The 12,282-nt window shown below is 44.0% G+C and overlaps 1 protein-coding gene across 1 annotated transcript in view; it reads right to left on the bottom strand.

Moving 5' to 3' along the window:
* nt5dc3 (5'-nucleotidase domain containing 3) overlaps positions 1-12,282 on the bottom strand; it is a 72,232-nt gene that overhangs the window by 54,039 nt on the left and 5,911 nt on the right. Inside the window, exon 2 of the mRNA XM_073058830.1 lies at positions 9,280-9,464. Within this exon, the coding sequence (XP_072914931.1) occupies positions 9,280-9,464 (185 nt within the window). The remainder of the gene's footprint in view (positions 1-9,279; positions 9,465-12,282) is intronic.

Here is a 12,282-nt window from a genome sequence, read left to right as displayed (position 1 = left end):
TTTGTATTTATTAACTAGGTTTTCACACAGTCCAGTAGTATCGTAGTGAGCACTACTGATATTATCCTCAAGGACACTTTCAAGAGGCAGTATCTCAGGAAGGCAAAATCCATGATTAAAGAACCCCTTCCAAACCGTGCTCTCCTTGCATTGCTGCCATCAGGCAGGAGGTACAGCAGCCTGAAAACTCACACTTCATGGCTCAACAGCAGCTTCTCCCTCACTGGCCTGAAAAACCACAGATAAACCGTGGACTACATTTCCCTCTGTCTGCCCCAATGGTGTTATGCTTAGTTTTGTCATGCAAGCCATGAATAATGTACGTTAATTTAAGTTTATGTACTTTGCAATTGTAATATACTGTGCTAATGCTGTAAAAAGATCATTTTAATGGCATTGAGATAGATAAATACTTTATTGATCCCAAAGGAAATTAGAGTCAATGTAGCATTACAAGTGCACAGATATACAAATATTAGAAGTAGAAAAAATAAAAAATCAGTTACCACAAACAGTCTAACAGGAGGGGTCATCACTTCCCCGACTATAGGTTGACTCATTATAGAGCCTAAGCAAGGGTAAGAATGACCTCATATAGCGCTCTTTGGAGCAGCAGAGTTATCTCAGTCTATTACTGAAAGTGCTCCTCTGTTCAGCCAAGGTGGCTTGCAGAGGGCGAGACACATTGTCCAGAATTGCCAGGATTTTCCATAGGGTCCTTTGTTCTACTATAGTCTCCAGTGTGTTCACTTTGATTCTTATAACAGAGAAAGCCTTTCTGATCAATTTATTGAGCCAGTTGGCATCACCCGTGTTGATGCCATTGCCCCAGCACACCACCGCATAGAAGATTGTACTGGCAACAGCAGACTGGTAGAACCTGTGAAGGAGAGACCTGCACACTCCAAAGGACCTCAGTCTCCACAGGGAGTAGAGGCGACTCTGGCCCTTCTTGTACACGGCCTCTGTGTTGGTGCTCCACTCAAGTCTGTCATTCAGATGCACCCCCAGGTCCTCACCACATCCACATCCATTTATACCCTTTGTACAATACTATGCAAAGTCTTAGGCACACATATATAGCTAGGGTGCATAAGGCTTTTACACAGTATGGTAGTAATTTTATGTATTGCACTGTACTGCTGCTACAAAAAGAAACAAATTTCATGACATTTGGGAGTGATGACAATCCTGATCCTGATGTGGGTCTCTGTTGTGGACCGAGAGAAGGAAGGGAATAGGGAGAGGGAAATCATGCTTGAGAAAAGAGGAAGAGAGAGGGGAGGGAGTGGGAAACACCAGAGAGACATTCTCTAATGATCAGTAAACCAATTGTTTGGAATCAAATGACCTTGCCTGGGGTGTCTCAGGGCTGGGTTTGTCTGCAGACCCACCCCTCCCCCTGCCCCTGGCACTCCTTCTCTGCCACTAGTCTCACACCCCTCGCATGATACTCCACCCTCAACATTCCTAACATCCTTTGCTCTTGCCAGATTTACAAACTCACTCTCCACTCCACATCGACAAGTACAGTACAGTGCAAAAGTATTTAGCACCCTGGCTATATGTATGTGCCTATCCCTTTTGCACATTGCTGTATATAAATGCATGACAATAATCTTGAACTTGACATCTGTAATGTCTTGTGGTGGGAAGAGAGGTTTTGTCAAAAATATAAAGTCCTCTGGTTAGACACACTTTGCGTATATGGGCTCAGTTCAAGAAATGCTATGGTTTCCAGGGGTTTTCCGTTTCTAGCCCTGTCGCACATAATCACCTTTTTTTACCTACAACGTACGATTCAGCATTCCATGTTTGGTACAGGAAGGGCATTAGACATTTTGAAGATCTCTTCATTGATAATCGCTTCGCTTCTTTTCAGCAGCTCTCCGTTAAGTTCAACCTGCCTAACGCTCACTTTTTCAGATACCTCCAAATCCGACACTTTACTGCTCCTTTAATTCCTAACTTTCTTGAAATGCCTGCGAAAAATGCTATGGACCTATTTCTTTCCATTAATCCACTAGGTAAAGGTTTAATTTCAATTATCCGAGATAAACTAGCAGCCTTACGACGGGCCCCTGTGGATAAAATTAAAATGGCCTGGGAGCAGGATTTAAATATCTCCTTATCCGAGGAGAGCTGGGACTCAGTTCTCAAATCGGTTAACTCAACCTCCCTTTGTGCTCGCCATTGCCTCTTACAGTTTAAGATTGTTCATAGAGCCCATATGTCTAAATCTAAACTATCTCGATTCTACCCTGGCATTAGTCCGCTCTGTGATAAATGCAAGAGGGGCGTGGCCTCTCTCATCCATATGTACTGGTTCTGTCCTAGCTTGGAGAAATTCTGGAAAGATGTCTTTACTACACTATCGGGTATTCTGAATCAGCACCTAGAACCTAACCCCTTAATTGCTCTGTTCGGTTTTTGGGGCGAGACAGATGTATGTCTGGGTCCGACCAAATGCCGAATACTATCCTTTGCCTCTCTCCTGGCGAGACGCTTGATCCTCCTTAGATGGAGAGATGTTGCCCCGCCCACTCATGCGCAATGGCTTAACGACATTATGGCCTGCTTGGACCTCGAAAAAATTCATTATTCAGTTCTTAATTCAGATCTAAAGTTCCATAAGATCTGGGGACCTTTTATCGAGTACTTTCATAACCTTCCTCTTGACTAGGGGTTTTTTTTCCTTGTTTTTTCTCATCTTTTCGGTCCCTTGCTTTCAGCTCCCTTTTTTTTCTGGTAGTAGGCATTATTATCCTCTGTTGCTAAGTGTATTCACAGTCTGGGAATTTGACTGTCCGGACTTATACTCTTTATACTGTGTGGTGGTTGGTCTGGAGTTGTTGTTTTTTTCTTGTGTTGTGGGGCTTGGGGAGGACACTAAGCTCACTTGTCTTTAATTTAGGTGCTTTTTTGTTAAATTCTCTTCCTTTGTAGCATATTGTTATTGTATGCTTAATCTTGCACTGTATTAATGCTCCTCATTGGGATTTGGGGTTTTTAATTTTATAAAATGTTTTGAAAAACTAATAAAAAAAATTTTAAAAAAATATATAAAGTCCCAACCCAGGATACTTGCCCAGCAACTTTCCAATAACATCATATTCCACCATTCAGGTCAGTTCTGGCCCGTGTGTGGTGGATTGAACTAGCCAAGTCACCATGCTATTCCTTGTACACACACTAGATCCAACCAGATTATGTCGCCAATAACCAGAGCAGTGACCTAGAAACAGCAGCCAGTCATTCAGACTCCCCAAAGCCTATTCATCAACTCTGTAAGATCATGGCCAATGCAAGGCTCAATTCTGTATACCTGCTTCTGCACCATAGCTAGAGAAAACCTGATCAAAATGCTGGAAGAACCCAGTGGGTCAGGCAGCATCAGTGGAGGGAAACGGACAGTCTTCGTTTCAGGTCAAGACCATCTGGATAAAGTGGTAGGAATTCAGGATAAATCTTAAAGAATGTTTAAGAAACCAGTCCAGACGAAGGGTCTTGAACCAAAACATTAACTGTTCATTTCCAGCCACAAATGCTGCCTGACCCACTGAGTTCCTCCAGCAACTTGTTTTTAAACACCATTCTCTGTAAACTCTAGAGACTGTTGTGTGTGAAAATCCTAGGAGATCAGCAGTTTCTGAGATACTCAAACCACCCCATCTGGCACCAACAATCATTCCACAGTCAAAGTCACTGAGATCTCATTTCTTCCTCATTCTGGATGTTTGGTCTGAACAGCAACTGAACCTCTTGACCATGTCTGCATGTTTTTATACACTGAGTTGCTGCCATGTGATTGGCTGGTGAGATATTTGCATTAATGAGGTGAACAGGTTACATAATAAAGTTGCCACTGAGTGTATAATCAGTCATACACTGAATCTGTGCTGGAGAACCATTCCACTGAAGTCAGAGTAAATGGACTGAGGGGAGGGTACGAGCTGACAGAATGATATAATGAGCTCAGATGTAACCCAATCCCAATGTACCTGCATATAGAAATCCCTCATTACTATCGTAACATTGCCCTTTTGACGTGCTTTTTCTGTCTGCCATTGTAATTTATATCCCACATCCTGGTTACTATTTAGAGGCCTGTATTTAACTCCCATCAGGGTCTTTTTACCCTTGCAGTTTCTTAACTCTGCTCACAAGAATTCTACATCTTCCCATCACATGTCACCTCTCTCCAAGGATTTGATTTAATTTTTTTTAACCAGAGTCACCCCACCCCCCTCTGCCTACCTGCCTGTACTTTTGATACAATGGGTACCTTGGATATTAAGTTCCCAACTATGAACTTCTTTCAGCCATGTTCAGCCTCAACGTCATTCCTTCCAATTTCTAACTGTACAAGATCATCTACCTTCAGCCCGTGTTCATCACTCTTTTTCAATTTGCCCCCATGTTACACTTCACCTTATCCCACTGACTGCTATTTTGCCCTATCACCTGCTTGCCCTTCCTCACACAGTCTCACTTACACACTGCCCCATCCTCAGCCCTATCACTCCGATTCCTGCCCCCCCCACCAAATAACCCTCCCCCACAGTTCCAGCAAACCTGCCGTCAAGGATATTGGACCCCCTTGGGTTCAGGTGTAACCCACCATTTTTGTACATTCATACCTCCCCCAGAAGAGATCCCAACGATCCAGAAATCTGAAATCCTGCCGCCTGCACCAATTCCTGAGCCACATATTCATGTCCTGAAATTAACTGCTACTTCTATGCAAGACAGCTCCCCTTCGTAGATGGTTCATTAACAAAACCCTCATCCCATGCACATGAAAAAGGCTAAAAGCAAAAGATAAATGTGGAGCGAGAAATGTCGGGTGCCACCAACCCTTAAGAAAGATTGCCAACTTTTGGGGATGACACAACACTATTACGGCACCAGCGACCTGGGTTCAATTCCTGCTGCTGCCCGTAAGGAGTCTGTACGTTCTCTCCGTGACCGCGTGGGTTTCCTCTGGGTGCTCCGGTTTCCTCCCGTATTCCAAAGACATACAGATCAGCAGGCTAATTGGTCACATGGGTGTAATTGGGCTGCACAGGCTCACGGGGCCAGAAGGGCCTGTTACTGTGCTGTAGCACGGCTGTGGAGGCCAAGCCATTGGATATACAGTACTTATAGCGGAGGTTGGTAGGTTCTTGATTAGTAAGAGCATCACAGTTTACAGGGAGAAGGCAGAAGCATGGGATTAAGAGGGGTAATAAATCAGCATGACTCAATGGGCCGAATGGCTAGCTCTGCTCCTGTGTCTTACAGTCAGTATCTACAAAAGAAATCTAGACAGAAGCAAAAGAAGTGTTTGGAATAGTGCCAGCATACATCCACTTCTCACTGCTTTCCTTTTCTTCACGTTTGTGAAATTCATTCAGCGAAAAGTGGTTTTACTGTGATGAGATTGACGTTTCAGGATTTGTGCCAATCAAGGTTCTGAAACAAGTAACTATCTTTTGTTTCTTGAGCCCATAAGCTGGTTTAGGGTGAAAGTTATACCCACAGTGCTATGGCAGACAACATATGAATCAAAGGCCGTGTAACAGAACCGTACAGTATTATGGATCCTATACAATAGCAGGGCACCACTGCAAAACTCCTTCAGCCAAAATGACACAGAATAAACCTAAAGTTAAGAAAGGGCAAAAATTCTTTTGTGATGTGCAACTTAGTAACAACTAGAAGCAAGGAAGCTGTGTGGGAACATGGTTTGTGGAGCGGTTGTAGGTGGAGGGGGTGTTCATATCCAACAAGAGCACGTGTGTGGTCAGTTGACAGCCACCACGACCCTCCACAAGCTGTGTCCAGGGAAACCTCAAACACTGGACAGGGCTCTGGCAACAACCCATGGGAAAGCACGAGAGGAAAGTTACTGGAGACACAAGCAGCTGGTGGAATTGGAGACGAAACAAAAACCAAATGCTGGAGTAACTCCAAATGTCTCTAGTCAGTGGAGAGTATCCTGACTGGTTATATCATAGCCTGGTACAGAAACACAATGCCCAAGCACAGAAAAGCTTACAAAAAGCGGTGGGAACAGACAAAGCAAAGCCCTCCCCATCACCGAGCACACCTACAAGAAAGCAGCATCTATCATCAAGGATCCCCACCACCCAGACCGTGCTCTCCTCTCACTGCGGTCATCAGGAAGGTGGTACAGGAGCCTCAGGACCTGCACCACGAGCTTCAACTCTAAACTGATTCAACAACTCACTTTCAAGGACTCTACAACTCATGATCTCAGTAGTATTTAGTGACTTGTTTAATATTATTAGTGAAGTTTTTTTTTGTATTTGCCTTCTTTTGCACATTGGGACCTTGTCAGTCTTTGTGCGTAGTTTTTCATTGATTCTATTGTGTTTCCTTGATCTACTGTGAAAGAAAATGAATCTCAGGTAGATGGTGACATCCACATCTTTGAATAATAAATTTACTTTGAACTTTGCGACCAATCCACCTGTGGAGGAAGAGGGATGCACGGGTTGGGGGTGGTGGTGGAGATGCTGCATCAGGACAGAGTGTAGAGTGAGGGTAGCCGGTGCACAGAGTGAGAGACAAGGGGACTGGAAGGAGGAACCAGATAAGGTGAGGGGAATGATGGACAGAGGAAGATTACTGTTCTGTGTTTGCAGCAAGAATGGTTTAACAGGAGCTATTCTAAAATGAAGGAAAGTTCAAAATAAATATATTATCAAAGTACGTATACATTATCCTACACTACCTCAAGATTCATTTTCTTGCAGGCATTTACAGGAAAAGGAAAAGAAAGACAATAGAATTTATGAAAAACTATATAAAGGACAGTTTGGTTGTTACATAACAATATCACAGCCAAGCTGTAAGATTGGCATTCAATTCCTGCCACTGTCTGTAAGGAGTTTGCACACTCTCCACGTGACTGTGTGGGTTTCCTCCTATTGCTCCAGTTTCCTCCCACATTCCAAAGACGTACGGGTAAAGGTTAAAGTCATGCTGTGTTGGTGCCAGAAATGTGGCCACACGTGGGCTGCCCAGCCCAATCCTCGCTGATTTGTTTTGACACAAACGACACATTCCACTGTACGCTTCGATGTACATGTGACTAATAAAGCTAATCTCTGAAATTCTTCGTAAATGAGGAGTGACACCCAATGTGGAAAAACAGACAAACTGTACAAATTAATCAATAACAGTGAGAACACGAGTTGTAAAGAGTCCATGAAAGTGAGTCTGTAGAAAAGTACAAGGCAGAAGGACATATCACACTTCTCCATCTCCTGCAAAAGATTTGATTCCAAGTTGTATCTCGAACAAATGCTGTACAAATTTCTAGAAATGCCATGTTTAGGCAATAATAAAAAAAAACAGGAACTTTAAAGTCTTGGTTGAGCCAAGGATGACGAGACTATCGTCATTAGCTCTGAATTCCTATTTGAATGTGGCAGCTGACTACCACATCTCTGCCGCAGATATGCAGCTGGTCACGGGCTATGAAAGGCAGGAGATAGATCTCCATCCTCACCAGGCTGGTGTGAGGGTACAGTTCTGAGGGACGAAGATGTGGGAGTTTTATTTCTAAAGATACAGCACGGTGACAGGCCTTTCCAGCACAATGAGCCAGCACCGCCAACATACAACAAACAATAAGAGCAAAACAAATCCTGTTCCCACCACAACCCTCACCCACAGGCATACACAAACACACACACCATGGTCCTCGTTGCGCAGATGTCAGGCCTCCGACTAGCAGACCGCAGCTCCAGACGCGCAGGCCCTGGGCCTCCAACTACTAGACAACGCTGCTAGCAAGCTTTTCACTGTATCGGAACCTCACCGTACTTGTGTCAATGATTCCAAACTCAACTTGACTTGGACTCCAAACACCCACTTGGAGGCAGGATAGAACTGTAACCAGTCAGCACAAGGAGACCAGATGAGGCCAAGTCCCAGCTCCACACTCGTATTAGTAACAGCTGGGCACCCATTTCTCTGCGAAATCCAAACCCAATGTCCTAGCTCCAGGGGACAGCTTCCTGATGCAACTCCCTGGTGGCAGAACTGATTCTGGCCCTAACTCGACCTTAGTATCAAAACAGTTCATAACTATAGTTAAAGTCCAACACACAAAAACAAATCCAAGAAAAACTGATTTGGTTCATGGCTTGGTGCTTAAATTAAGACTATTACATTAAGAACGTGCAGTGTGGTAGCACATCCCACAATTAAAGACACTCACAATGGCCACGATCAATGAAGGAAAGTGACTGGGATGAGAGAAGGAGAAAAGCAAACAATTAATCATACGGCCTAATCATTTGGATTGGACTTTGTCCAGGAATAAATCATGGCTAGGACACTAAAGAGAATCACAGAACACAGAAAACTCCAGCCCAGTGCAGACCCTTTGGAGCACAAAATTGTGCTGACCCTTTAGCCTACTCTAAAATCATTCTAAATCTTCCCTCCTACATAGTCCTCCATTCTTCTGTCATCCCTGTACCTGTCTAAGAGTGCCTTAAGTGTCCCTGATGTACTTGCCACTATCACCACCCCTGGCAGTACATTTCACTCTCTGTGTAAAAAAAAAATTGCCTCTGACATCCCCCCCCCCCCCCCCCGTACTTTCATCTAATCTCCTTAAAATCATGCTCCCCTCGTATCAGTCATTTCCACCCTGGGAAAAAGTCTCTGCCTGCCCACTCTATCATCTTGTACACCTCTATCAAATCGCCTCTCATCCTCCTTCGCCCCAAAGAGAAAAGCCCTAGCTCACTTAATCTACCTTAATATCAGAGAATGTATACTGTACGTAACCTGGAATTCTTAATCTTCACAGACACCCTTGAAACAGAAGGAAAACCCCAAAGAATGAATGACAGAAAACGTCAGAGCACCCTCCCCCCTCCCACACACATGCGCCAGCAAAAAGCATCAACCCCCACCACCCACCATGCAAGCAATGGCAAAATCTATCCTCGTAAGACACGCTCTTTAATCTGGGCAGTATCCTGGTAAATCCCCTCTGTACCCTCTCCAAAGCTTTCACACCTTCCCTATCATAAGGCGACCAGAACTGAAGACGGTACTCCAATACCACAACAGAGGCGTGTGTGCGTTCACCTGTAAGTGTAGTTGGAGTTTTTACTCATCCAAATGCCAGCACCTCTGGCAGGGCTGCCTGTGAGCCTCAGCCTGGATTCTAAACAAAGCCTACTGACTTAACGACATCCAAACTGATCCCAACTGTACGCCAAAGGTTGTGCTCAAGAAGCGGGTACTCACTTTATGTTGCTGAATGAGGATTTCTCGTGCAGCATTGAAGATTAAAGTGTGCAAGTTGCTGGAGTAAAAAGCCAGGGTATAGTCATAGTCAAAGCCATAAACCTCAATGTCCGAGAGGCAGACCTCATTGTTGGCAAATATCCCATCCGGATTAAGGTAATTGGATCTTCCTGGGAAGATCAGATCTGGGAAAGCGAGGGTAAAAGTCAGTTACCAGACCCAGGTTCTCAGTAAACATTTAACCTTTACAAATAATCCCATTTCAAAGTAAACTTATTATCAACGTGTCACCATATACTACTCAGATTCATTTTCTTGCACGCATTCACAGTAGACACAAAGAGAAACAATAGAATCAATGAAAAGTCTACAAAGTCAGACAAACAACTAATGTGGAAAGGAAGATAGATAGATAGTATTGAGAACACGAGTTGGAGAGACCTTGAAAGCAAGTCCATGGGTTGTGGAATCAGTTCAGAGTTGAGGCGAGTTATCCACAGTGGTTCAGGAGCCTGATGGTCATAGGGCAATAACTATCTCTGAACCACCCTCTCTCACTCGCACTACCCTCTGAGTGAAGAAACTCCCCCTCAGTTTCCCCTTGAGAATTTCCTCTTTCATATTAAACCTATTGTATGACCTCTCGTTCTAGGATCACACAACCTCAGGGGTGAAAACTTGCATGCTATCTATACCCCTCATAATGGTGTACACCTCAGTAAGATCACTCTCCTATGCTCCAGGGAAGCATCTATGGAGGGGATTAAACTCTATGAGAGTTTCACTTTAGAGAGACAGGTGCTCCCAATGCAGCCTCCTCTACATTGTGGAGACCTGACATAAATTGAGGGACCTCTTTGTGGAGCACCTTTGCTCTGTCCACCACAAATGCCGGGATCTCCCAGTAACCACCCATTCCAATTTGTCTACCCTTTCCCATTCTGACATGAAGCTCCATGGCCTCCTCTAATGTCACGATGAGGCCATTTTCAGGCTGGAGGAGCAACACCTTATGTTCCATCTGCCTCCAACCTGATGGCATGAACATTGATTCCTCTAACTTCCATTTATTTCTGCCCCCTCACCCATTCTTTTTCCATTCACCATTCTGGCTCCCCTCAAGCCCCTTCTCCTCACCCCATCACCTCTCTCTGGTGTCCCTCCTTCCCTTTCTGCCATTATGCTCTCCTATCAGATTCCTTCTTCTTCAACTCTTTGCCTCTTCCACCAATCACCTCCCAACTTCTTACTTCACTTCCCCTCCCTGTACCATTCCTCTTGCTATTACCTGCCAAGATGTACTCCTTCCCTTCTGCCCCCTTCCCCTTCTTATCTCGCTTTTTCCTCCTTCCTTCCTTCCCAGCCCTGATGAAAGTCTTGGCCCAAAACATTGACCGACTATTCCTCTCCATAGATACTGCCTGACTTGCTGAGTTCCTCCAACATTTTGTGTGTGATGCTCTAGACATCCAGCACCTGCAGAGTCTCCTGTGTTAACAATAAATATGGGTCTAGCCAACAACATCCACATCCTCTCAACCAGTTGATGGGGGAGAAATGCAGAGAGGAAGGAAACTTATGTGCACCGTAAACACAAGTGAAACAGGTGAACAGTTTATTTCTGTACATACAATTACTTGTGTTGAAAATATATTTATACTAACTAAACTCCATCCTGTTTCTTCATGTCACATGTACTGTTGGGTTCATACACCTGCATGTGGCCCAGCAACAATACAAATACTGTTCTTCCACAATCATGAGCACTCCAATTGCAATCCTATTTCATCAAAAAGACCTCAACGGGTCAGCAGAAGTAGAGTAGCAGCTAGCACAACACTTTACACCACCGGCTGTAGGATTGGGGTTCAGTTCCTGCCACCGTCTGCGTGGAGTCTGTACGTTCTCCCTACGACCGCGTGGGTTTCCTCGGATTTCTCCCACATTCAAACAGAAAGCGGTTAGGGTAAATAAATTGCCTTGCACGCTATATTGGCGCCAGAAGTGTGATGACACTTGCATGCCCCCAGAACAATACTTGCCAATTCGATTTGACACAAATAACGCATTTCACTGTACGTTTTGATGTACACATGACAAATAAAGCAAATCTTTAAGTTCATTTTAACCCACTGTTAATCCGTCGATCCCAGATTAAAAATAGAACCACATTCTTCCTCAGTAGCACAGTGTAGAGCAGAGGCACAAAACCTTAAAAGAGACAGATTACCTAATGAGAAACCTGATCTGAGATCAGCCGCTCCAAGGGTCAAATACCTTGTGCTTCATGTTGACATCCTCTCTATAAATGGAAAGTCATCCATCATGAGCTTCTGGGTAGAGGACTAACTCGACTGCATTAGAACTTTATCGATGATGACGGTTCTCCACAAATATTTAATCTCAGTCACTCTAAAACTATCAGAGCACACTGAGAAAGTTCTAGACTAGCTAGAAAAGTGCACCCAAGAATAAGCTGGATTTTTCCTGGAATCACAGGTAGCTTAAGAAAGTTAGCAGAGTTGTGGTAAACTTGGCCATGAACTTCAGATCATTGCTGGTATGCACCTAGTATTACTGCTTTACATTTTTCTGTCCAGTGAATGACATTGTTTGAAACCCAACATCATCATTATTTGCCATGTCGTATGACATGGGAGATCATGGTCCCATGACCATGATTGTTTCTGGCAAATGTTTTGCCATCAGCTCCTTCTGGGCAGTGTCTTTACAGACAGGTGACCAACATCCATCTCTTTTCTTACTTCTCTTCCCTTCCCCTTCCCTAATCTGTCCCCATAGATCAGAATCGTGCTTCTTTGACCAAGCACTGGGAACCTGGCATCCTGTAAATTTCATGCTGAACTTCCTATTATTGGAGTATAAAAGTATAAATTTACCAAAACTATGAAGTCATTTCTGAGCTTCCTATTTGCTATGCATGTACCCAATTTGGTAGGAGACTGAAGTCTTAAGAAGACAATGATGTGTTAATGAGAGGTA

This window comes from Hemitrygon akajei, chromosome 10 (genome assembly GCF_048418815.1).
Source record: "Hemitrygon akajei chromosome 10, sHemAka1.3, whole genome shotgun sequence".
Lineage (NCBI taxonomy): Eukaryota > Metazoa > Chordata > Chondrichthyes > Myliobatiformes > Dasyatidae > Hemitrygon > Hemitrygon akajei.
The sequence above is the reverse complement of the archived record's forward strand: the minus strand, read 5'-3'. Positions and strand labels throughout refer to the sequence as shown.